Source organism: Acanthochromis polyacanthus, chromosome 10 (assembly GCF_021347895.1).
Source record: "Acanthochromis polyacanthus isolate Apoly-LR-REF ecotype Palm Island chromosome 10, KAUST_Apoly_ChrSc, whole genome shotgun sequence".
Lineage (NCBI taxonomy): Eukaryota > Metazoa > Chordata > Actinopteri > Pomacentridae > Acanthochromis > Acanthochromis polyacanthus.
This window is the reverse complement of record NC_067122.1, coordinates 7,238,414-7,265,977: the sequence shown is the minus strand read 5'-3', so window position 1 is coordinate 7,265,977 and position 27,564 is coordinate 7,238,414. Positions and strand designations below refer to the sequence as shown.

The window sequence follows — 27,564 nt, the reverse complement described above, 5'->3', positions numbered from 1 at the left end:
AACAAAGGACGTCTCTTTCATGTCTTGTGTTGTGACATACAGTGGGTAGCTTACCACAGATGTCCAATGTAAACTACAATGTAAACCTAGATCCAGATTTTCTTTTTTTTTTTTTTTAACAAAGAACAATTATTGATTGTTTTAACCCGCCTTCCAGGTCCGCTGGTCAGATGTGGGTGGAATGGAGGAGGTGAAGCTAAAACTGAAGCAGGCTGTGGAGTGGCCTCTGAGGCACCCCGAGGCCTTCACCCGCATGGGGATCCAGCCGCCTAAAGGAGTTCTGCTCTATGGGCCGCCAGGCTGCTCCAAGACCATGATAGCCAAGGCTCTGGCTAATGAAAGTGGACTCAACTTTCTGGCTATTAAAGTGAGTTTTCATCATTGAGCATAATTTTCTTTTCTTTTCTTTTTTTTTTTTTACAGAGAAATGTCCTTTGTTGTCTTTGTGTAGAGAAGATTTGGAACAATAATACCACTTTCCCTTGTGTACAGTGAAAGATAAGGTAAAATCAAAGAAGGCACTGGGCAGAAATGTAATGTTCATGCATAAATATGAACAAATAATGTTTTACAGATGTGTCTCTTCATATCATATTCTTGTGCCCTGCCAAAGCACCGCGTATGACTCAGCCATTAGTTTGATGAATGGTGATTTGTTGATTCAATCTCATCTCAGTGTAGCTCAACCTTTGTAACTCAACATTGTTTATGCAAATTGCATTGCAGTTTCCCCCAGAATTAACTAATAACCAGCTAAAGGAAGTTGTTAAAGTGATGTTGGCTTGATGTAAAACACACGTCTCTCATGTCCATATAAATCACAGTAGAAGATAAAATGTTGTGTATAATACCTTGAAATGGTTGAAAGGTTGGACTGCTGACAGCCCCTAGCATTCAGTTTTCTACTTTAAGTCAGATAGACAATCACATATGTCAGTTTGTATTTTTTTTACACATTTTCCCCAAAATTCTGCAAATTTTGGCGTCTTTGGAACCTGTGAGATCACTGATTTAGAATAATGCTCTGTGGGTTGTGTAATGACTGGCTGACCAATGGGATTTAAGAGGTTAGTGTACATCTAGGATTTTATACGCATATGAGATGCAAATTAAATTCATCCACAAATTACAGAGGCTATTGCAGTGACCACTGTCGTACATTTGCCCTAACAAGAGGAGTGACTTAGGCTTCACCCACAAGCAGTTGTTAGATATCAGGAGTGTTTGAGTCGTGGAGGCGATGTTTCCCTGTTGACCTGAAGGCGGTGTGGCTGTCCAGCTTCCTCTACACAGAGCTTCCTTGACTGGCCTTTGACCCTGTGTTTGTCCCCTCTCATTCATCACCCCATCTTCCCTGCCACCCCCCACTGTCACCCTTACGTCCCCCCCATCCAGGCCTGGTTGACGGAAATTGATTGATTAGCTTGTTGAACTGTTGATCAGTGAATGTTTGGAAAACAAAGAAAACGTTGCCATGCAAGACAGGAAGCCAAGACAGAAGCTCTCAGCTGGTGTCATTAAGCCAGCGTGAAGTGTTGGTGTGAATTCCAACTTGTTTCTTCAATATTCACTAGCACAATATGTAGTGAGTGTAGTTCACAGAGAGTGAGGAGAATTTCTTAGAATGCTTCGAAACTTTATTTCTTCAATTCCAGATTATATGTACACTTTGCTTTAAAGTTAAATGTCAGACAACTTTAGAATCACCTTTAATGTTCTGTCCGCCTTAATAGGTAAACAAGTAAAATGTGTAATACCCCACAATACATGCCCAATTTTTCCAGGTTTAATCAATTAGTCTACATATAGGATCCAGAGTCAACAAATTAGTTGGTTTACTGTTCAGAGAATAGACTCTTTTTCAGGTATCATCTTGTTTTTGAATGGATCCTAACAAGACATGCACATTTAGTAGCTGGATTTCAAAATGTTTTCACTCTTTTTCTCTTATCTTGGAGGGTCTGTGTAGTGTTTGATGTAAAGGTTGATAAAAGAAAAAAAGTTGTATCATAATCTTGTGCGGCAAGTTTTCAGTCATCCCAAAGAGATTGTGCTCTATGAAAAGGGTAAAAAACATCCTGTCCCTCCTGCTAAAAAGTCACTCTCCACCATCTGCAATAACAGTATCAGGTTTTTCCAGTGCAGCGGTTGCTTTGACATAGATACGTTATCCAGATTTAAATGTGGATACTTTAAGGCTCAGCCTGTTTCCTCTGTGTGAAAAAGCCCTATTATCATCTTGTCAATTTCAGTTTCCTCCCACTGCAGCCACTCAAACACACTCACATCCGCAGATGCATACGTGCACACAAACACACACACACACACAGCTCGTATCTCCTCAGTGTCAGTGGTTTTAAAACTCACCATGTCCAGCCCTCGGTTCTGCCACAGAGAGAGGAACCCGGAATTAATGAGTCAACCTCCACACTTACTGCAGGAGACAAAAGGGCTGGAAGTTAAGTGTCGTCTCCTCCGTCAGCGCCGAGGTGTTGAAAGGGTGGATTGCGGTGGAGGAAGTTCTTCTGAGGGTTGAGTGGATGTTTATCTGCTCTGAGCGAGGGAGAGATGAGGGAGGAAAGGACTAGAAAGTTAAAAGAAGAAGAGAGGGTATGAGGGGTTTGGTTAGGAGTAAAATTAGTGGCGATGGCGGTGTCAGTAGTATTAGGTGGAGGAGGAGAAGCAGAGGTTTATGCAGGAGTATTTGTAGACACACTGTCCACACGAAACTGGATAAATCTGGCAAATGCAGTTAGGAAACGAAAACACAAGTTGCCTATTCACACTGAAATGCTTAAACAATTAAAACCTGCTTTATCATTTCTCTGTTGTCCACTTCTTGTTGGCAAACAGTAAATCCTTCTATACAGCAAATGGTTGGATGAACAAACCAAAATGAATGTAATATACGATGATCTGCCACGACATTAGTGCAATGTTTCGCTGGCATTTCATGTGGATACTACTTGGGCATGTACCACCAACCTACACCTAAATGTGCGCCAAATTTTGCACATCAATTATGGCAACAGCACTCCCTTTCAACAGCGACCTCTCCCAGCAGGTCAGTCGGCAATGCCGTGCTGTAAAACTGCTCATGAATCATTTGAGGAACCCTACAAAGAGCCTAGGATGTTGACCCAGCCTCCAAACTCCCAGATCCCAATCCGATTGAGCACCTGTGGAATGTTCTGTAACGAACCGAATCCACAGAGGCTCCATCCCCCAACCCAAATTACACAAATGATCCATACGTAACATCCTAGTGCCAGACTCCACAGGACACCCACAGAGGTCCCGCATTCATGCCCCAATGGGTCACAGCTTTTCGACTGCAATACTGGAATCTACACAGTATTGGGCTGGTGGTTTCAATGTTGTGGCTGAACACTACATAGTAATATTTAATATAAGTCATCAGCAGTATCGGTAACTTTACTGCTAGGCCACATTCAGTCAAGTCTGTTTGGTCTACCTCATATATCTATAGAAGCCCTGATTTCATGAGTCAAATTAAGTGAAAATACTTCAGAACATCAAGGAACCATTCTCAAAAATCCTTTTTTTTTGGCGAGGGAAAAATATCCTTTCAAACTAAAAGCAGTACGTTTCTTGACCTGTGTGTGGTCAGGAGTAGTTAGTGTCCTGCAGTTGGTAGGAATTGCAGCTGAATAGAAACGATGCACTCACTTGATATCATCAACAAGGCGATGGAAAAAACGTGACAAATTTTGTTGCCAGTCTTGCACACATTGTTGCTGATGTTATGCTTAGTTTTGGTCACAAGCCTTCTGCTTAAATTAGATTTGATTTGATTTGTAATAGTGCCAGCCATAGTCATAGCAGGAGTAGTGGTTGCAGTACTTGTAGCACTGTTGTACAAGCTAGACTGTATGCAATGTACAGTGAAGGGTCAAACAGTATTTTGGAACGACACACACACACACACACCCTACTGTCCTTCACGATGTTCTCACCCTGCGTTATCACTGTGTTTCACCATGTTCCTCTTTATAATCTCCAAAGAAGCAGCTGTTTTTGTGGTCTTGGAGATTGTTGCCTCCGAGTTTAAACAGCTACACAAACAGAACATGCCAGGTGAAGCTTAACAAAAACCAATAATGATATTAAAATAAAAACAGGGAATTATTAGTAATAAGAGTCTCGATAACGATGGGAATCAATGCTCAACCTCTGCTCTCCTCATGTAAGATCCTTTAATTTACGGTTCTTTTTGCAATGAGTCAAAGCATATTACTTAATTCAAGTAAATTTTGTTTATATAGTGTCAATTTGCAACATAAATCATCGGAGGGCATTTCACATAATAAGGCCAAAACCCTATTATATTACAGAGGGAAACCCAACGCTTCCAGTTATTCCAATGATTTGAGCATGCTGCATTATCGACCAAATCTTACAGCTTAAGTACTATTTATGCTTTTTGTACTTTCAGGGGCCAGAATTACTGAGCAAGTATGTTGGGGAGTCTGAAAGGGCCGTGAGAGAGGTATGTGTGTTTGACTTTCATATACCTGATTATTATAATGAATCATTTATAATGGTCTTTTAAAAATATTGTAATTATGTCAGCGGATAGTTATGTATACTGACATTCTTTCTTGGTCACTTTATCCTTGCCAAGCTAAAGTGTTAAAATTGTGCTTCCCTGAATGCTCCTAGTTGTTTATGTAATGAAAGGATGACCTGACATGCAATTTATGGCAGTAATGAGTGCTGTATTTCCTCTGTGTGTTTGTGCACGCTTCTGGTTGAGGATGATTCATTGGTCCTGTAAAAGATTTGTCCTGTTTTCTTGCCTTCTATTGTTGCTGACTCCGCTCGCAGGTGTTTCGGAAGGCGAGGGCTGTCGCTCCCTCTATCGTCTTCTTCGACGAGATTGATGCCCTTGCCAGCGAAAGAGGAAGGTACAATTTGTTAGTTTTCTTAATGCTGTTGAAAGAGGCCTCAATTAGGAAAAAGATGCCAAGACACTGCCCTCAAGGACGACTCCCTCCCACGTGATAATTTTGCATTTCCTCCCTCAAACTTCCATGGATAATTGTTCACTGTTTGTTTGCTGCTGGTGTCCAGCGTTTACTATTTTCAGAACTGTGGTCACTCATTGTCCAGCGATGACAAATGCGCTGTCATCGTTGCGGTCTGCTTTAATTTAGCGGCCGTAGTCTCTGTCCACACAAATCTCGCAATGATTCATGTGTAATCGATGGAGCAAACATCCCAAAAAGTTTGCATGACTGCGCTATCAAAGCCAGCCACTCAGTTCCCATGGTGTCTTCTCAGTCTTTTGTGGCTTTTCACTACCGGCAAACACAGAACACAGTCTTGTCCGGAGGCGCTTTAGTGGGATGGCACTGGGAACATCTGTGGCTTAAAGGAAGGAGGACGAGGGAGGGGGGCAGACAGAGGACACAGACCGGAGGCGCACAAACACTTCATTGTGCCCTTCCACAGCAGATGGAGAAGGCCAAATATGCAGCATGCTTCCTGGTAAACCAGTCGATGAAACTAAATGTTGTAGGAAGGAGCACAGTGAGGCCAAACAGCCGTCGTTGAAACTTTTTATAAGTGAACCCTTGGTCAAAGTATCAAATTCTGTACTACGTCGAAGACATATCATATTTTCAAATCTCTGTGTTTGTCCCTAAAATCTAAAATTCCCTTAACCTTTGGTGCTAAGGAAAAATCTGATTGGATATGCGAATTTGTCTAACTTTTCTGTGCTATACCATCCCATCATTTTATACTAGAATCCCAGCTTTCATTCAATTATGAGAGCTGGTTTTCTAAACAGAAATATATGGTTTATTTATAATAATAATAATAATATATGGTACCAGCCAGGGGTTAAGTAATTAATTTGTAGCGTTGATATATTGTGGGCTGGTGTGCTCGAGCTTCATCTAAGCCATTTTAAGGCAGGAAGAGAGAGCCAGCTGCTTCTGAATGTGGAACTTTGACACACAGATTAATTTTTCGGAGTTAAATCAAATGGACTTCAAACTGAAGTGTTGGTAAGATAGTGATTTATGGAACAAGAACCAGCTTTTCCATGCTTGGTCTCATTTCTAACTGGATAGAGATAGGCAGGAGGTTTTGAAGAGCAGCAGCCCTTTTCTCCACCATCTTTATTTCTTTTCATTTGACCTCCACCAGACTTGATGTGCTATGCCTTCCATTAGGTTGTGCTCTAGAGTATGCATTTTCTGCAAGAACCTGGAACAGAGTTTTGCACCATGACATTTAATGCAGTCTTGGCTCATTTCCAGGGTACAGGATACAACTCTATTGCAGCTTGTCTTCATCAGTCATTTATTTGCCGGTGGGAATGACAAGTTCCCTCTGCTTTTACAGTATGATTGAGCTTTCCTCTCCTTATCTTGATGTTCAATTTTGCGTATGTACTCAGTGAGAGCCGAGTCTGACTTAGTTTGTCAGCTCGCTGCGATAGACGTGGGGCTGGACCTGTGCCTCGAGGCCACTCACCATTTTAAAAATGCACTTAGTGCTGATCTGTAAAGGTTATTTATTGGTCCTCACTTCCTGCCATGTTTAATCAATGAAGTGGCTCATGCACGCCGGCAAGAATTCAAAACTGTTGACACAACCAGACAGCTCTGCTCTCTGTGTGTGTGTGTGTGTGTGCGTGTGCGTGTGTGTGTGTGTATGTGTGTGTGTGTGTGTCTTTCCTTCTTGAGGCAGGAGATGAGAAGCACCTGTAAATCTGTCAGCCTACCCGCCACGAGTCCAAACTGGTGGAATGAAATGAAGAAGACAGGAAGAGAGGCAAAACAGGGGAGACAAAAACAAACTATGAATGTTAGATAGAGGCAGAAATGAGAAAAGACAACAATGACCAGGACTGACTGAAGTGAAAGTAAACTGACTGCTGTTGTGATAGAGAATGTAAAAAAAATATAAAATATAGGATTTGAAGCCAATGAATTTAAACGTGAGAAATGTTTGTGATTTATTTCTATATGAGTATTTCTATCTTTTAGTTTGTTTGTTTGTTTGTTTGTTTGTTTGTTTCTTTCTTTCTTTCTTTCTTTCTTTCTTTCTTTCTTTCTTTCTTTCTTTTGATTAGTTTTTCTTTTTGTTTCTTAGTTTCTTTTAGTTTGTTTCTTTCTTTTTTAATTTCGGTTAGTTTCTTCCTTTCTTTTAGTTTTGTTCTTTCTTTCTTTTGATTAGTTTTTCTTTTTGTTTCTTAGTTTCTTTTAGTTTGTTTCTTTCTTTTTTACTTTCGGTTAGTTTCTTCCTTTCTTTTAGTTTTGTTCTTTCTTTCTTTCTATTAGTTTCTTTCTTTCTTTCTTTTGATTAGTTTTTCTTTTTGTTTCTTAGTTTCTTTTAGTTTGTTTCTTTCTTTTTTACTTTCGGTTAGTTTCTTCCTTTCTTTTAGTTTTGTTCTTTCTTTCTTTCTATTAGTTTCTTTCTTTCTTTCTCTCTTTCTTTCTTTGTCTCTGTGCAGCCTCTACTTTCCTTTTCCTATCTGATATTTTTCTTTTTTGCTGTTTTTCTCACATCCTTTTCCCTATCACCGCACCTTTCTCTCTCTGTATTTTTCTCTTCATAATTTTTTTCTTTTGCACCTTTTCTCTTTTCTCACTTGACCATATTTTTCTCTCTAATCCTAATTCCCTGCATCCTGTCTTCCCTGCTATCTCCCTCTCACCCAAACTTTCCCTCTCTTTCTCTTTCTCTCTGTCCCCCTCTGTCTCCCCTCATATCTCAGTGACAGAGCTCTTTTGTGTTCCTCTGCAGCCTTGTCTGTGCTAATGACGTCTGGCACTTCCGCTGATCCTGTCAACAGAGACTGTGTGTGTGTGTTTGAGCTGGGAAGGATGGCTGTCTGCACTGTGCTATGGAAAATAACCACCTTGTAATGCAGTGACTAACGCACTGATGAGGTTTTTTTTAAGGATGAGGCTGTTGATATTCTATTATTCAGTCTGTCTGTGTCAAAGAGCTCCGTGTTTTTCCAAAAACTCTTCAAATCACATCAAAGATCCACATCGTTGCACTGGGTGACGTGCGTTCATTACTAAGAACACGAGCACTTCATTTATTTTGGGTCAAAATGGCTTAGCCTTTTCTGTTTTTGGATTGTTTCTTTAAAAAATGAAAGAGCATTCTTCTCTGGCACACTTTAAGATAAGAGCAACTCACTAATGTGAATTACCTTTGAATTATTTGAAATGATGTGCTGACTTTTTCCACGCAACGCTGAGTTCATATGAGACACTGTGCTTACTTATTTCTAACTTCTAAAGAAGAGCTGCTTTATTTTTGAGGAATAGCTTGTTTTTGGTAAGGATTGCGGCCATTTTTTTTTTTTTGGAAAGAAGAGCGATTATTGTCATGAAAATGGATGCAAATAGAATGACAGTGAACCCTGCAATATTCAAAACCTGGAAACAATCATTGATTATATAATGCTGCAAAGAATCATGAAAAGGTTTTAAGCAGTTTTTGCTTTTGCTCCAAAGAGCAGGATGTCACAGTTTTATCTACCCTTTGAAATATCCATCACATTTTCAGCACTATGGTCTCCATATTTTTCGTCATTGTTCCATTCAGTTCTTTTCTATAGTTCACTTCTTTTTCTACCTTCATTCCTTCATAGCACATGCTGTTCTTCCTCCCTTTCCGCCATCATCTGGCTATATTTTATCACATTACACACAATAATTCAGTCGATAATCTACTTTTCCACCAGTTTGAGGCTAATTTGCCTCCGTGGCTTTCCAGCTCTCTCATCCATCTTTGTGTCCCTTCTTCCATCCACCCATCACTCTCACGTCTCTCTTCCGTTCCTTCCATTCATGCATCTTATGTTCTCATCCCTTTAGCTCCTCGGGTTCCGGCGGTGTAGGCGACCGGGTCCTGGCTCAGCTCCTGACAGAGATGGACGGCATTGAGCAGCTCCGAGACGTCACCGTGCTGGCCGCCACTAACCGGCCCGACATGATCGATAAGGTAAACAGACGCCGACTCTCTGTCTTCATCTCTTCTTGCTCCTCTTTGGTGTGTGATTGATAAGGTTGAGGAGATGTTGTGTGTGTCCCTCATGTCTCCTTCTCTGCCTTCCTTACTCTGTTGTACATGATTGATAAGGTTAAAGGTCGCTTCCTCCAGTCTGTCTTCACTGAATTGTTCTTTGGACGGTGGTGCTGTGTTGTCTGGTTGAATCAGACACCAGAAGATTTTTACTCTTTGTTTGGTTTTGGTTGCCTTATACTGTTTAGAGTGACTTAATCTGCCTTCGAGCTTATAATCATTTAGTTTGTTTGACTAAATGGCGCCAAAGACTTTTCTGTTCTCTTTCAAGAAGCCAAATATGTGGCTCATCATTACTTAAAAGCATATGGAAATAACTTCACTATACAATACTAAAGGTTTGTGGTTATGAAAATATAGCTGTTTACATTTTGTACAAATAAGCTCATTGTTCTCACAGAGGCTCAAATGAAATTGCTCTTATTTGTTGTTGCCTTCACATCCTTTCAACAAGGTTTGTATTTCTATAGTTGCTTCCATTTTGGATCTTGTTCCAGTTTCCAGAATACCACACCATCAAATCCCTTTTCAAGCCGTATATGTTTCCTCCATCCCATGTAGTCATGCTAGCAAATGCCGTAAGGTTCAAAATGTCTGTTTGTCAATGCGCTGCTTTTGTCCAGATGGAAATATCTCAGTCTTTTTGAACCTGCGAAAACGGTGTCCTGAGTTGGATATACGAAACACAATTGCTATTACTCACCCAGCCACATTTGAACGATTAAAAAAAAATCAGGGTTCAAAATCTGTGTTCCCTCTTCTGAAATGCTGCTGGAAGTGTGGTCTCTGCAGACACTGACTGACAGCTTTCACAGCAGCCCAAGTGAACTATACTAACTGCACAAACAGACCTGAGTTTGTTTTGACCAAACAAAACAGGTGAGATGTGAAATCACAAATGCACTCTTTAAAGACAGAATACCGCTTTGCTGCACTGCAGTAAACTAAGTTACCTACAATGATTAACTAAACCACATAACGCAACTTCCACGTGCATTGGTGGTCATGTCACCAGATGTCAGCAGAATGGGAAGATGAAAATGGGACAGGAAATAGTTGGGTTGACCCTACTCACCAGTTACAGATTATCCTTGAATCCAACTTTTTCTCGTGAAAGTTTATAAAACTACCTGGTGTGAAATGGTCTCTATAGAGTCTGGTGCTCGTAGTGCTCCATGCTTTCCATCATTGTGGTTCCACACAAAATCAATCCCCCTCTTCATCTCATCAATCTTAGGACATTTAAATAAGGAGACTAGTCTGTCTTGTGAACTCTGACATGCAGGGAAAATGCATTTGTGACAAAGACATAGCTGGCTAGTAGACCGTTGGTTGCAGTAAATGTAACTTGCAGTCAAGTGGGAGAACCACCCATGCTAATACAAACTAGTGTTGAGATAGAGGGGTCATGCTAAGTCAATGTGTTATTGGATCATGAACACAAAAATGATGAAAAACACTTGAATGATCTAACTCCACAGCTACAGTACATAGTTACTTCTTTTCATCTTCATGTTCTGACCTGTTTGCTGTGCTGAGAAGCAAATCTCTGGATTTCCTTTACATGTACTTTAACAACTAGAGAATAGGTTGTCATTACATTCTGTACAGGCATTCAAGGTAACCATAAGATGACAGTCCTCATGACTTTGATGATCAGCTGACCTCTTCTTCACCACCATAATGATGTCAAAGTTTCAGTGTGCAGCTATTTCAGTAAAGTAAAGCTGTACTTCATGTTTAGCGCAAGTTTGGAAATGTTTACCAAGAGGGTGATCATGGTTAACATCATATATTAGTAGCTTGTTAGCATTAGTACCGTGAATATGTTAGCCAAGTTGACCTTTGCATTTACCTCAAAGCATTGCTGTAACTCTTTGTATTGTTTTCTAGCAAGAGAAATGTACAAAATGTTGAGGTAAAATTAGCTAAGTTTCCATTTGCAGCACCACTGACCCAAATACAGGTGAATCTTCATACATACTAATTCAGCATTCAGAGCATAGCTGCTTACTGGTAATGCATCAGGGCATCCAGTGATAGGAGCAAAAAGCACAAACAAGTTGTAAAACACACGCACAGCACCTGTTCTTGAATATATCACATTAATTTGATAAATATGTTTTATTTGTTGCTGTTTATTTCAATTTCACATCCTAACCACACTTTGAGAACATTAATTAGACTCAAACCAATGCACATCAACCATTTATACTCTGATTTGGTTAATTTAAAACTCACTAAAGGTAAAACAATGGTCTTTTCTTCCTTGCTTCCTCCCTTCTGTGACTTTTAGAAAAAAGATTCTACTATAGGTCTTTTTCTTCTTTTGCCTCCTTACAGTTTCTATTTTTCTAGCCTTTTATCTCCTTCTCTTCCTCTTCCCATCCACAAAAGCTTTCTTTGGTCTCTTATCCACCCATCTCCGTCTTAATGAAATTTCCTGAGTGCTGATCAAAGACGGAGTCTGTGCCTTGTCAAAAAAGGACACAGGAAAGGAGAATGTCGCGCCGCTCTTTAAGCTCCTGCTCAGGCCGCCGTCTGTCTCTGCTTTTATTCCACTTTTTGGTCTTTGGGTTTCCTCCTTTGTTAAAAATACATTCATGCCACTCATTCTAAAAAGATGTGGTATTATTCTAAAATAGCATATCCACTAATCAAAGACACTAACTTCAGTCAATGTTTTTCAGGAAATTACTTAAAGAGAAGTTGCTGGAATTTTTCAGCGCTGTTGTTTCTCACCCAACACTTGAACTATCAATGCATGATTTTTTAATATTTAATATTCACATATCTCAACTAAGAAAACAGCACCAAGATGTGGCACGTCTGCTGCTGTTCTCTGTAAACTGGCAACTGCTCACTGCAGATCCATCAATACAACTGTGCCACATGCAAATCTTCGTTGACCCCCTCCTCAAACACCCCAACCACATTTCTAGCCCACTTGTGGAGAACCGATCTAGAGCTGTGGTATGGGAATGACAGCAACTTCCTGCACCTTCACAATTGGTTGCTATCTCATTTCAAACTCCATTAGTGGTACGGCAGCTAAGAAACAGCCCAAGTGTATAGTTGAATGTATATGTGTATCTGAGAGGAAGATAAATGCATAAAAAAGAACGAGAAAGAAACTCTTTTAACAGTAGGCAGGGGGTCAGGCCCTTGGGTAGACAGATGGGAAACCCCAGGCATCCTTCCACAAGCTGGCCTCCCTCTCAGGAAGTGGTCTCCCGTGCAGCTGAGAAATCAGATTACCTCCTCCTGCTCACACCCCCTACTGTGTGTGTGTGTGTTTAGTAGGTCATTTGAATGAGGGACCAATGAGCTACACTGCAAACGGAAGCTGCCAAATGGGCAGATAGACACCCCACATTCACCCCCTATGATTTTAGCACCCTGCCCTCCTTTAGCGCCCCTTCGCCACCACCAACACTGTGTGTCAGTTCACACCGGAGATGAGCAGACATTTCCTTGCCAATGGCAGGGTATGATAGGACAAATGAAGATTAATGGGACGCTTGGGTGTCAATGAAGTCATTGTCGGCTGCTAGTGGTGTAGAGGAGGCTCCTGGGGGCCTCAGCTGTTTGATGGACAGAGTGGGTGGGATGGACAGAGGAAGAGAGGGGAGAAAGTGGTGTTTACTTTAGATAGAAAGGAGCAGGCCTGTTGTCCATCTCTCAAATGCTGCTATGCAACAGTGCAGATTTCCATTTCTTATCAAGTTTTTGTCTCTGTGTCAGAATAAGGTTTCCCAAATGGCACCAATGTCGGAATACATTTTTATGTAATATATTCCATGAAGTTGTACCTCTGAAACCCAACGCCAGCTGGCAGGTTTAAAAGACATGCTGTTTTTATAATATTGCCAATATTACAGTTTATCAGAGCTAGAAACTGTCAAAAAAAAAAAAAAAATCATCACTTTATCAACTTTCCGGCACTCCTACTGATCTGTTCTGACAGGAAACTTTAATCATCTAAGCTTACGATATTGTATTTCACCACAGTCACTTTATTGTACATGTCTCATTTAAGCTTTGCCTAAAATAAACAGATTATTCCAACCAGATTATTCAAAAAACAAAAAATTCTGCACTCCTCAGACCAACCCTGAAACCATTAGTTCTTTTAACTAGCTGCAACCAATAGTCTCTTGATAAAAGTTCAAGGACTTTTTGGATGAACTAGGACTGAAGTCAGTGTTTACACAGATCAGACAGGAATCATGCCTGGAAATGAATTCAAAATGTAAGTAGTAAAATGTCTACAGTATGTGTATTTTAAATTTAGTATGAAGCTATAGTCTCACTGATACTATTTTTCAACCCTACTGGTACTCCAGTTCTAAATGGAATGAGTGTTACCCAACAATGGAGCTCTTTGTTGTGCTGATTTTCTGACCATGGACTCAGATTTTTTTGATTGTTTTTCTTTATTTCAATGCCCATAAATCTATACATTTATCTGCTACAAATTGCCTGACATTGTTTGTTCCAGAGTTTAAAAATAGCATGTTGCATAGCTTTTTCGCTATGCAGATTTTGAGTCTGTTGAACTTTTTAGAATATGAGTCAAAGAGGCCTACAGTTTTTATGTCTTTCAACTTGCGTAACAAAGACATTTTGTCCTTTTGCACATGCACCAAGTCCTACAACTTCCTCCAGTCTTTGTGCTGTCAGTGAGGTATGCAGCAGCATACAAATGCAGCTGAATCCCATCCTAACAATTGGATAACAAAACATAAATATAGTTTTCACATGAGCATGCTGTAGCTACTTCCGCTTCTTTGTATCACAACAGTGACAGATTGAATGCACATAATTGCTTTGTCACAGCTGTAGACACACAGGGACAGTCTATTCTTGTACCAAACAAAAACACACTGTCCCTTTAAATTTGCACAGCATCCTGGGTTGCTACAGATCTGAAAAATGTCACTAGGAAGACGCTGTGGTCAATGTAAGTAGGTTTGTTTTTTGCTCTACATGATGACATGCCACCAAACACCCCCTACTGCCCCCCTGAAGCTTAAAAAAACTCTTACACTTCCTCTTTCCTTTGTATTGCGCCAATCACCCTGGCCCACCTCTGACCCACCATGACCGAGTTGTGGTGATTGATTAGCACCGCCAGGAATATTTATCCAGCCTGTGCAGCGGGAAGAGCCGCTGTCACTCTGTTTGCCGAGCAGCTGCCCATCGATCGTACGCACAAACACACACTCGAGCAAGATGACCCTTTCGCCCCTTCCAGTTTGTTCAAAACCACCTTTTGACAATGTTTTTCCTCTTCCACTTTGTTGCCGTTGTGAATTCATAGCAAGTTTATTCCTTAGAAAGATAGCGTGGGTTTGTTGTTTCACTGAAAAGCTTATTTGTTTACCCTAATGTGTGCTGGGCTTTATCCGTGCTATCAGGAGGCAGGACTACTTACAGTGGAGAAGATTACTAGCAGATGGGCCTTTGTTTGTGACCAGAAGTTACCAACTGGGCTCTTATCAGATAGAGGGGCCAGAGCAAAACAGAGACAATAGGACTGGAGTTGAAAGGACAGCATGTCTGTCCTGAAAGTCTATACTGTAGATGCAGCTACAGTGGCTGCATTTCAACTAGTCTAAATGGATGATTTTGTCGTCTACATGTGACAGTGTAATGACATGGTACTGTCTATTTATGAGTAAATATAACAGTAAATGTGCTTTACAACAAGGGTGGCTGACTATTTTGAAGTAATGTTTCAAATTAATCTCATTTATCTCTTCTGCTTGGTGATGGCAGTTTGCGTTTATGGATTCTACTAGCTTAAAAATAGCACTTTGTCCCTTTAAACTGGTATTTTAGTTTCAACGAGAGTACAAAAATGAAGTCTTCTGCTCCTTTAGCATTTCATGCTTGATGTCAAGACATCCACGTTTCTTCATTTTTTGTGCTGCAGTTGAGCCACCGTTTTCTTCAAGTAGGATTACAGAGTAGAGAAAAGGAATCATCAGTTGATGCAGTTTGTTTAAGATAGTCCAACAATTCTCATTTTTCAGTGCGTGTAGCTTTAGAAATAATGATAATGATGTCTAACGCAGTTATTTTCGCAGATTATTTGTCTGAAAAAACAACTGAGAGAAGCGGAAAACTCACTTTAAAAAAAATGAAAGAAACTTCAGACAGAAAAGTATTGTTCTTTACTTTTTTGATGGTTGCCTAATTAAATAATGAACTTGTTAAGCACTGTTGGGGCTTGATGCAAACCAGACCACTTTCTCTTTTTGTTTTAAATCACTTAGTTGACAACTAGCTTTCATACTATACCACTACTTTTGTTGAAAAGTGTATCTCAACTAACCTCATCCTCTCCACCAAGTTGTCTATAGGTACATTTAAACAACCGTAATTAATTCACTGGGAATTGACAAATTTGCTCTAATTTTCAGATTTCTCAATACATTACAATGCTTTTAATTGTGTTTCATATATTAAACTATTTTTTTTTTAACTATAATTGTACTGACAGATCATGTCCTTGCAGGTCTGAGTACAGTTGCCCACCCACTTAGAAATTATCTCTTGCACTAGTTTTACCTTCCTGTTTTCCTCGCCTTGTTGTGGGTAAAACTGTGCCAAAGTGAAGTTTGAGTCACTTAACAGCTCCTGGGGTGTGTTACCATGTTGGAACAATGACAACAAATAAATGTTTGTAACAATTACCCGTGCCAGAAAGCACTAAATTTAGATTTGCTATTATACGTGTTCAGATTTCAAGTCAGTGCAAACAGAGCAACAGAGTGGAAAATCATAAAATCAAACAAAAACAATAGCAGTGCATATAGGCTGTTTAAATCAAGTTAAACAAAGATTATAGCATTTATTTGTCACCCAGTTTTGTTTTGTTTTTTTGCTGTGTCATTTTCCGACAATGCAACTTGTTGCCCAGTAGGTCCCGATGTCTGGTGTTGTCTACCCACTGGTGTTGTGTGTTAGTTATCCTCTCATGTTTACAGCCTCCTCCCTCTGAAAATCTCCAGCTTGCACTGTAGTGTGGCTTCTGAACAGGAGATGGTGCCAGACTTGACATGGATCAGTTCTTTTGACACTTATTTTCAAAATTGGCCATTCCTACATATCACAGACTTTCCAGAATAAATACAGATGCTTAGAAAAACATTACTTAAACCTGCCTTTGTGTTGTTCACTGGCCTGTGTAGGAAATCTCTGCAGTAGAATTCTCATTGTGGTTGGCAACAGCAGAAAACATGTCACACTAAATACATTTTTACCACATAAAAGCAAGCCAAGAAAGCTGACTTGTGCCTGAAAACGCTATGCATGGTTTATTATTGAACAGTTTACACCATGTAGTTATTATTTTGTGCAGCACACATTGTGTTGCATCTTCATATTTTCATGCCGTCTCTAAATTCAGCTTCGCTTTGGTTGTTGTGTTCTGTGTTTTCTGCAATGTTTTCTGTCTTCCACATGCTGTATGGCACTGAAACACAGAGAAGTAGGATTGTGACAAGCTTCAATGACCTCCATGGTTGTGATTTTCCGTCCAAACGTACATGACCTCATGATTGTGCAGCATTTATAATTGTATTTTATTCACATTTTTGAAGAATTACTAGTCCTTTGCAATCAAAATTCTGTATTTTTATCTTGTAAGTAGATCAAAACTACTTCTTCTTTGCTATATTTGCATTTTGTGCTGATACCTGGTGTACACCTGGCCCATGCACTTTTACATGTTGGTGAAAATCCTTTCATGGAGTCTGTCTGTGGCCTACTGGGCTTTAACAGGAGTCATACAAAGTAAATATCTGACATCAGGCCAGTTTGAGCTGCCTGAACATCTGCCAGTGTTTTCCCAGCCAGTCTGGATGTTGCTAATTGTAATCACAGTCAAATTCCACCAGACTGTAATTAGTGGGCCACTTGTTAAATATTCAGGCATTAGCTAAGTGTAGCTTTGATTTCCCCCCCCCCCCCCCCCCCTCCCCCTTCTCTGTCTTTTGCACTCAGAGCTCACGTCAGGGCCTCTGTGTGTGCATTACGTCTGAGGCTTTCCATTCATGTAGGCTTGCATGCCAGTGTCCCAGATCCTAATCAGTGGTGTTTAGCAAACGATTTATGCTTTTTTTTTATCACCTGCCTTGTGAACCAGAACGGTAGGGTCTTCATGTCTGTTGATACAACTTGGAAATCATCTGAAAATATGAAAAAATAGAGAATTTTCTCCTCTGAGATTGAAAGGCATTGTTGTGTCCTTTGGGTAATCAGGGTAGTAAAGTGGTTGGGGTGTTTTTGACATTTTCATTCGATCGATTAAATGCCAGAAAATAATCGATCACCAGAGCCCAAAGTAACATATATATTGCTGAAATAAAATGATTAAAATGTATTTTCTATTACTACTATCTATTAATCTTTAATTACAATGTTTTTAGTTTTTTTTTTTGGTTGTTGTTCAACTTATGGTGCATTCTGTAGCTTTACTATAGTTGTCATTGGTTTCATTAGCGGTCAGCGATCCATCCAAAAGCTCATATAATGTCTTTTTTGGGGGAGTATACTTACGAACCACAATCTGAATCAGAATTCTCCACCAGATTTAGTAGAACTGATGTGTTTACACGATTAGTTACACACATGGCTGCCTGGAAACAAAGCCCGCCCCTTCAACTCAAAGCCAAACTCACAAATCCCTGCATCCTGTTTGGACAGATTTTATTCCTAAAGATCTATACCGCAAGTGGTGATTTGTATCTCAGCCACTTTGATGCTTGCTGAGTTTCCACCCTGTAAGACCCGCTGGATAACGAGTATGGACAGCAACAGAAGGATTCACCAGAGTGCGTCTTTTAGGATGCTGCTTGTTTACCGCAATTATTCGTCCGCCACGCTGTCACCTAAATAAGTAACACCTCCAAGATACATAGTCCATCCAATGTGCGTCACTTTGTATTACGTACAATTAATCAATGTTTTAGCTGACTTCGGGTGAACTGGGAAAATTTGGACAGGACTGTTACTTATATTTATTGACACAATCCGTACGATTCCTCTGAAAGGCCGATAAAAATCGTCCATAAGATATGATTGCCAGGTCTCGCTCAGCAGAAGTTTGCTGACTCGTCATCGAATTGTAGATGTTTAATGTTTCATCTTTCTTAACATGTTCATGTTATCCTATAAGCTAGCTGCTCAGGTGCCTTCCCAATCGCAGGCATGAAAGCTTTGGAATATTCTTCTCAAGATGAACACATTTTAATTGCCTTTGGTTGCTCTTAGTTGTTTTAATATTTTAGTATTTTCCACTTATTTTATCTTAGGAATTGATCTTACAAGTTGTTGGCCTCATTATCTTGTTTTTATATCATTTTACATTTATTGGTTTGCAAGTTTTATCCTGTTTAGTGTCATGTGGTCTGTCTTATAAGACGCACAGCACTTTGGTTAACCAAACTTGTTTTAAAACTCTAGAAGTAAACATGGTTACATCCATTTGATTCTTGGCCTTAACAGCCACTGACATCCAAATTGTTGCTAATTAATTTTCTGTCAGTCATGTAATTAATGGGCTAATCATTTTAGTATTAGTGGGAAATCTGTCTGACTCCAAAGTAACCTAAAGCAAACCATAAAAATATGCATATCTAAAATAGGCTGTGCTTCTGTTTGTACGTGCCGGCTCACATTAATACCTCTTAATTCCAGCTTCCATAAAGACTGTACATTAAGGCTTTCTTCGGTTAAGTGTAGAAAGCCTCTCTTGAACACGCAAAACATTTCAGTCTTTGTTACGTGGCCTCACAAGTGGCCATCGGAGGAGAGTTTTTCTCCGTGAATGCTTTTTGTTTTGCCCTTTCTTTAGCAGAAACCTGCACCTGAGCCATTCCTCCACTCAACAGGAAACTACCCTTAGCTAAAAGAGCGAAGTAAGCCGGCCAGTCAAAACAGGCCATATTTTATTTTGTGTTGGACTGACGTTATCATCTCCCAAGCTTTGCTCTCCTCTCGTGACGAGCCAAGCATGATGGAATCTCTATTGGTGCTGTCTTAAAGGATTAGAGCTTATTCACTGTTTTTTCCTGACTGCACAGTTCTGAATAGGGCCCCGCTGCCACAGTGCAGGGTGTCCTACTGAAGCTGGGCTGAGCTGTCCATATTATCCACACTCCAGCTATTCGTGTCTCTCCGCTTAAAAGCAGTTTTCATCCATAGTTGAGTTTTCAGCCTCGTTATTATGCCACTTTGCTTAAACACTATTCCATCAATGTCCAGTATTTTAAGTATTTCCTGTCCTGGTTATGTTTCGAAGTTCCATTAATTAGAAGGCAGAGTGAGAGTTCTGGCTTGTGGCTTGGTGAAGCTACATTGGCAAAAAAAAACAACCAAAAAAATAGTGTGTGTCTGTGTGTGTCTTTGCAAGCAAGTAATGGGATACTACCTAGGGATGGATGAGCTCTGGGAAGCTGCATGTGTGTGTGTGAGCACTGAGGGAGCAGGATCCCCAGGCAAGTATCAAACTTCAAGGGCCGTATTAGTGTCAGCTTACACATGTGTGCATCCAAGAATACCACCGCAAAAAGCCTCCAATCCAACCAGACACAGAAAAAAACCTGCATGGCCAGACTTTGGTCATTTAGCCACAAACGGCTTAACTAAGGCAGAGCTTTATACGACATTAAAGTTTCTTTTCTGGGAAAATACTTCAGTACAAAGTCAGAAGTGCCACTTAACCAAAAATTCAACACGGTAAGAGACTGCTTGTGTTTTTCATGTTAGTGCTTGTAGCCGAGCTACATGTGTGTTTTTAATTCTTTTTTCTACAACAGGCATTCTGCACATCCATCAGCTGCCCCTCTGTTTTGGTGAGCAAGAGCAGGAAAGACATGAGGATGAGAGAGAGGTGTGTGTGTGTGTGTGGGTGTGTGTGTAGGTGTGTGTGTGTGTCAGGAGGTGGAGAGGAGGGAGGGAGAAAGGGAGGGAGGGATAGGGAGGAAATGAGGGCTCTTTGTGCTCTGCTACCTGGCAGACATCTCCAGCATGTGTCGTCTTGCCTCTTGGCAAGCCGAGACCACCGGCGCCCTTGGAATGCTCTCAGTTCAGGAAATCTCGTTTATTCTCATAAATGCTTCTCCTAACCCCCCTCCTGCAATACTGCTGGGGAGGTTGTATATTTTTCCTCTTTTTTTCATCTCGCTGCGTCTGTCTTTATTGTGCTGTCTTTCTTTGAATTTCTTTTTTGTCCTCTTTGTTTGAGTTTTGGTCACATTTCAAAGATTGTTTCATGCCGTTTATACGGAGGTGGCTGCTCTTTAGACACGAGTGGTTGGAACTGAGATGCTACCACATATTCTATTATGTTCTATCCGTGTTATTCACACCTCACAAACACAGTTGTGTCTACTATCTAGTCAGTCATTAACTTGCCTGTCCGTATTCTGCATGTTTCAATTTTTCCTAGTGCTCGCTGCTGAATTTTACAAAAACTTTACCAAAACAATGGTATGTCTCAATGATAACACTCACTCCAGGTAAATGTGATATTTAGTATGTTAGTTCAGGGATGATGGTTCAGCTATGTCTCCCAAAACCTGTGCTCCTACAACTAAACTGCATTCTCAGTTACAATTGTAAGGGACGTGTTTTCTGCTGGAATATGTTCTTCAGATCAACATATCTTTAACATTTATTAGCCAACCAACCATATATTAGGTGAGATGGGACTCGAAAATGGAGGTGAACCTTCCAACATATTCTGAAAGAGTCTTATTAGAACCCAAATCATGATGTTTTCCCAAACCTTACCATGTAGTTTTGGTGCTTAAATCTAACAAATGGCGAGTAAAAACAAAACTAAAGTCTAAGAACAATGCTCACGAACACCAGCCTCCTGGTTGAAAGTCCTTTTGCAGACTTTTTCCACCATCCTGCCTCCATACAAAGACTCTGTGGCTCTTCTAGCCTGGAAGACTTTCCTACTACATCAAAGTCTTACCTTTCAGGGAGAAAATGTGCTTAAAAAACATAAATGAAAATGCAGGTTTGTCGTACAGGAACGTAGTTTTTGGGAGACGACATTGTGCATTGGCAAATCAATTACATGCCAAATAAATTGGTGATAGGTTTTATAAAGCACTTTTCTTCCACAGGTTACACTTTCACAACATATGCGCACACTTTCACGACACCCTGCATGAATTAGTGGCTGGATGTTTAGTGGTTTGGCTGTTACAAAGCAGACAATTGGCTTTTTGAGGGGAGTAGCAACACGCCATAAAAATCTGTCTCCTGTAGATTTCTATTCAGCATCTCTCTCCTGTAACGGCTGTAAAATCCCACCTCGGTGTATTATAAAGCACTCTGCACTGTTTTGGCGTCTGATAAACCTAATAGGTCTACTCTGTGCTGAAGCTAGTCTTCCTGGATTGTATTTCATGTCTCGCAGATACCTGCAACAAAACGCCCACACCTTAGCGCACCAACAAAATACACAGAGGGGGAGACCTTGAGGTTTAAGGGAAATTGCGTCCAAATGTTGAGAAACATGAAATACAATATGCTGACGTCAATATTATTTAATCTTTGAAACACAGACACACCACAGGTAGTGCATTTAGACGTGAGACAATCTGATTAGTAGGTGAATATGTGTGCCAGCTGGAAGGAGATTAGCCCGTCTGCCTGGTCGTACTCTCATCTGTGTAAAAATTACGGCGTAGGAAGGAGTCATCATTCACCACCATCGGGATACACTCAGACCCACTTACAAAATAGAAGCTGGTAGGGGGCCAACTGGGGGTTGCAACAAATAATACCCCCTTTGTATGTTCCAAATATCCCCTGCTGAAGCCCCCTGAGCCTGGCTCTCTGCTCTGGGGATCCCAACACCACATTAAGAGCTGCTTACAAGTGGATAAGGTGTAAGACTGGAGCAGGAGGGGGTTCGGTTAATGTCGCAGAAGGAGCTACAGTGTGTCTCCTTTTTTTTTTTTTTTTGACTCCTGTGATAAAAAGCAGGTTTGTGTTCTCTTTTCTGTTCACCTCCACATATCCGGTGCCATATTTGGAGAATGGCTAAACAAATGGGCTATTATTTTCTGCAGTTATTTCAGGGGCACACTGGACAGGCCAAGGGAGTAATGGTATCCCAATGTATATCCTCTGCCGGCTTCAGTCGTCTTCATCAAGATTAAGTTACCCATTGTAGCTGAAATGAAATCAATCCCATCAGGCCCTTCTGTGAGGACGACCATTTGGCTGTCGGAGCAGGAGTTGTGTTTCCTTGTGCTGGAGCTTTATGTGTGTGTGTATATATATGTATATATCAAGGCTGGTTAAGCCTCTGGTTGCATAATTTGGATATTATTAAGCACTCAGCAGCTGTTGTGTGTTGAAGAGGAATAGGTAACATGAAGATTAAGCCTTGAAACCCCAGGCAGTCAGAGGAGTTAAAAAAATATATCTTTGTAGTATTGCACATTCATGTCATACATCACAAAAACAAAGTTGAATTTCTATATGTAATTTTTAACAATTTAAAAAGACCTGGAATCAGCATAAATAACATTTTTCCGTATGGCCACAGGTGTTACCAATTCCCGGAAAAAAGCTACATACTAGATATTTTACTGCTTACATTACTTACATGACAGAATAGCACATGGCAAAGTACAACAATTCTTCCATTTTTACAGTTTCTGGCTAAATAGTATAATTTCATCTTTTTGGGGTTTTTTTTTAGATTTTTTTTTAGATGCCTTTCAAGTACACCTTCATTTTTTGAGGTTCACTGAGTTAAGACAGCAGCTAATGATCATCGTCTAAACTCTTTTTATGTATTATTAGCCCAAGTCAAACAAGAAAAGCACTCAGAGTCCAGCACTCTGCCAAGGCTGCTCAGTCATTGTATTATTTCCGACAGATGAAGTCGATTTGTAGTAGGATTACAATCATGTGATGGTCAGCAGGCATCTGACGTAGTGTTCACTTGTAGTAATAGTTATAGTGATGCCATTTCGCCGATCTTGTAGTGATACAGAAATGTTTAACAAATCCGAGGACCTTGACTAAAAGCCACATCACTGCCAAAATCTAATCAATTGGTTCTTGTGTGATTTCTGACCTTCCCTGAAAATTCCATCCAAATCCGTTTGTCTGTTTTAATGTTGCTAACAGACTGACAGACGGACAGACAAACCAACGCCGAACGTCACATGACTGGTGCATTCTTTAGCGAAGTAATAACTGAATGAACAAAGACTGCTCATGAATTCTTGAAAGCCTATGGTGATGCCTTTATATTGCTATTATCATTATAAAGAGTAAATGGTACTAAAAAAAAACTCTGAAAAGCATAAAACCCTCAGATTTGAGAAGCGAACAAATGTTTGACATTTTACTTGATTACCGGAGCATTTGACCGGTTGCACAGATTATTGTTGTTCTTGTTCAATGTCCTGTTGACTAATCATGTCAGCACTCGTTAGGAGGATATGTGAAATGTAAAAGTCTTAATAGCCACTCCATGTGTGCAGGTTCAGCTTTATTTGGCAACTATGCATGTTGGCCTCCCCAAGTGTAAGCAATGTGGTGATAATTGCAGAGATGTTTATCCACTGTTTGTGGTAAATTGCAAGCACTATATATGAGAACAGCAACCAAAGGTTTCAGCAAAAGATTCAGGTCTGCTGAATCCTTCCATCTTGTGCGTCTGCTACCCTATCATGTTTGGCTTTTACCTTCCACAACGCAGTATTAAAATAAGTGTAGGCCAGTCTGTCTTCTTTGTGAACTAAAAATGAATCCGTTAATAATTTTTGGAGACGCTCTTAAAACACACCTAACCCAACAGGTCAGACAGCAAGATATAGCAAAAAAGTGAAACACGTCTGATGTCTTTGAGGCCTTGTGTCCCCTGCTGCAAGGAGTTGGCAGATGCATCGGAAAGAGGATGACTGCAGGATGTCACCTCATTTCCTCTTTCACAGGCTCTGCTTGATGAATGACTGTGTGAAAGGCTGGTTGTTCCTTAAGTTTGGGATTGCACCTTAGTGTGTGTGTGTGTGTGAAGGTGCTGCAAAAAGAAAAAAAGAAAAAGAGAGCGTTTCTTTTTTTCTGACTTGTCATCTCTGAAGTCAAAGTAATTTATGGTTGTCAGGAAGTCCCCAGAAGCGCTCTCATGCCCGAAAAAGCCTTGACTCGGGTCGGATTGGAGGGGAGGAGGAGCGGGTTGAGGGAATGTCACACCCATGAAGTGCTCTCATGTATTTCTTGTGTCAAAGGGCCACAGGGAGGTCCCATCCTAAATCCTGTTGCCTGAGAAATGAAAGAATTTCAGAGGTTGTCCACTGTCCTCCGGGCCAGAGCCCAGAACTAATCTCTTTCATCTCCTCTTCTAGCTTGCTCGGGGGGGTAAAGGGTGGAGATGGGTGAATGAGGGGATGCTACAGTCACTTCCACCTTCTCGTGCTCTTCCTCCCTCTTTGGGATCTTTGCCTCAGGGAGATGTGGATGAGCCTTTCTTCACTGTCACCCTTCCCTCTTTGCTGTAGAACTCCGCTGATCCCTCTGCACTGCTTCCCTCCCTCTCTCCTCTAAGCCTTACCCCTTGTTCCCTCCCTCCCTTCCTCCCTCCTTCCCTTCCCCTCCTCTCCCTCCCTGGGCCTCTGAGCTGGACTGCCTTCCCTTTGGCTTTCCCCTCTTCCTTCCTTCCTCAGTTCCTCCACTAATAGCTCCCTTGTTCCTGGCTAGTCAGGGCTGCCAGTTGAGCGGTCATTCGTGGAAGATTCATTCGCGGCACGGTAATTGTAAACAGACAGAAGAGAGAGAGGGAGAGAGGGAGAGAGGGAGAGAGGGAGAGAGGGACGTTCGCGCATGAAACCTACTGGTTTCAGACGGAAAGCAGAATGGAGCAGCTCTCAACTCTGTCTCTTTCTTGAACTCCTTCGTCACTGTCTCCCTCTCCTCTTTTTCTCTCCCTCTCATGCCTCTGTCATCTTTATAACTTATCCGGGTTGTGCAACCTCCCCTTGCCCCGCTGCTCCCTCCGATCTTTCCTGCTTCTCCTCCCCCTTAGTTTTTGCCCCTCATAATTCAAGCAGTACTTACATTCACGGGCAATCTGTGTCTCGTTTCACCGCTAAATGTTGCTTGGATTTATGTTACACGCTCGCTACACGCCTGCTATGTTGTTGTGCTTTCCAGAAATGGAGTCACATATTGCATTTTGCATCTATTCTAGCGCCAGAAGGAATACATGCACACAGTGAAACAAATACAGATTTCCAAATCCACCAGTTTTATCAGAATCAAGCTGACACAGAGTTGATGCCCTTTTGGTTAATGTGAGGTTGTTTTGCTTATTTGTCCACTTTGTGTTAATCTGCTAATAAATATTGTCAAAACAACAGTGACACTCAGGTTTTAGGTACCAGGCTGGTATTTCTATTCAGTGATTAAACTGCATGAGAATGTAAGCAGGTGGAAAAGAAATTTAGATATTTCAAGGAATTTACACAAATTGTTTTACATGCAATAAGTTGTGTAGAGCAATTTAAAGTACAGCTACAAAGTGTGATTGTGTTGTTTCCTGCAACCTGCCTTTATTTTGTAACATACTAAGGAGCGAACGGGAGTATCCAAGCAACAGAAACTGAGGAAAAACACTTTTTAATGCTAAACAGAGTAGCTCTGAAGTTCCGCCTAAAATGCCAGAAATACAAAACCAACCAATTTCTTTTTTCTTTTTTTAATGTAATGTATCAGTTTTAAGTTTGGACACCACTTCAGTCCTGGCCTCTATACTGCTGCGTGGAGAATGTGATTTCTGTGCAGGACTGAATTTCCTCAAGTTGCCCCAGTAACAAGGAAATGTGTTTGTTGGCTGGCGGAAACAGTAAACATAAGAGAGGATGACACAGGGAATGTGTGTGTGAGCGAGAATCCAGTAGTGCCAGGCAACCAGACCTGTCCCTGACCTCTAGTGATTGCTCCCCGAAGCCCAGCTGTAAGCCGTCAGCAGCCAAACAGTTGCTCTTTTCCCTGCTTTTACCTCCCTTTTCCTCTGTCCTCATTTTCAGATTTTGTTTTTTTTCTTTTCTTTTCCTTTCCCACACTTATCTCCTCAGCATTCTCAAAGTCCAGCAGCAGTTATTTGGGAAAAGATTTCATTGGTGTTATCAAGCTGAGCATGTTTTGGAACCAGCAGTCCGTGCCGTCTGGTCTGCTTCAACAGTTTCGCAGTTGCACCTTTCTCGTTTAAAGACAAGTCAGTATGTATGACAACTGAAAGATGTCCACCACTGAGTCCCATACTCGCACACCTTGAATGGAAAGCTACGTGGGAGTGTTTGCTCGTCTGCGCTCTGACACAAAACCATTAAAAGAACACCTACCCGGCTATAAACATGCCACAGTAAGCTTCAGCTTTGTGATCTCCTCTGCGTTTTCACTCACAGTTAGCTTTTGTTGCATGCAATAAACATGACTCAGTTGTTAGGTCATGGGTAAACATTTGCATTGAGATAATGCACTTTCCTCAAGCCATTATGAAGAGCACTTATTGCATTGGCAAAGACTCAGGTTTTACGTGAATGGGTCATATTTATTCTTTCACCGGTGTTAAACACATGTGCTGGATAATTTATGTATTTTAGTTGTATTAGGATAAGATTGAAGTATAGGCAGATTCGGAATTAGGCACTTAGGAGGCTGTAATATATGCTTTGAGTGAAATATCTTGTATGTTCTTATGTTATTATTTGCTTCTGGTGTTTGACCTCACACCCCTGGTTCCTAGTTACATTGGGAATCAAGAAAGCTTGTCTCACTGACACTGAAAAAATGTTTAAGTAAGTGCAGTTTTTTTTCCTTTAAGCAATTTATGCATACAAATACAAGCATGCAAGTACTTACAATACAAGACCTTTTCTCCGGTTTGTCTGACAATCTGTACAAATTTATTCCCTTAAAAAAAGAATGAAGCCTAAAAAAAGAATGAGGTTGACTGCTTTCTGCACCCACTTGCCTCTACTGCCCTTGAAAATGCTCATTTTGTGCCTTGATTACGGTGTATGGTTTCTCTCAAGACAAACACAGCACACTAAATGCAGCACGGCCAATTGGTCCAATCCCGAATTAAGGCGGAGGGGAACGGAGAGAAACCAATTAGGAGACGGAAGCCACTAATTAAAAGCTGCATGCTCTACAGATTGCATCAATTTTATTTTCTTTAGCAATGGCCAGGGCCATAATTTCAAAGCTTGCTTGTACGCCAGTGCACATTCCAGGACAGCTGCCTTCTGTGTTTGGAAAGTCCTTGTGCACAGAGGCTGCACTGTCTGTCTATCCCTCGCCCTTGTTGGTAGTTCGGAATGAGGAAAACAAAAAAGCACAAACTGGGGAAATTTGGAAAAATCCTGGAGACTTCGCATCATTCAGAATAGACGAGAAACCATTCATTAAAAGTTTTCAACAAGAGTCTGTTTG

General features: G+C 40.8%; 1 protein-coding gene across 1 annotated transcript in view; it reads left to right on the top strand.

The window, feature by feature from the left end:
• spata5 (spermatogenesis associated 5) overlaps nucleotides 1-27,564 on the top strand; it is a 127,744-nt gene that overhangs the window by 33,036 nt on the left and 67,144 nt on the right. The window contains exons 12-15 of the mRNA XM_022189722.2: nucleotides 158-367; nucleotides 4,457-4,510; nucleotides 4,849-4,928; nucleotides 8,871-8,997. Of these exons, the coding sequence (XP_022045414.2) occupies nucleotides 158-367; nucleotides 4,457-4,510; nucleotides 4,849-4,928; nucleotides 8,871-8,997 (471 nt within the window). The remainder of the gene's footprint in view (nucleotides 1-157; nucleotides 368-4,456; nucleotides 4,511-4,848; nucleotides 4,929-8,870; nucleotides 8,998-27,564) is intronic.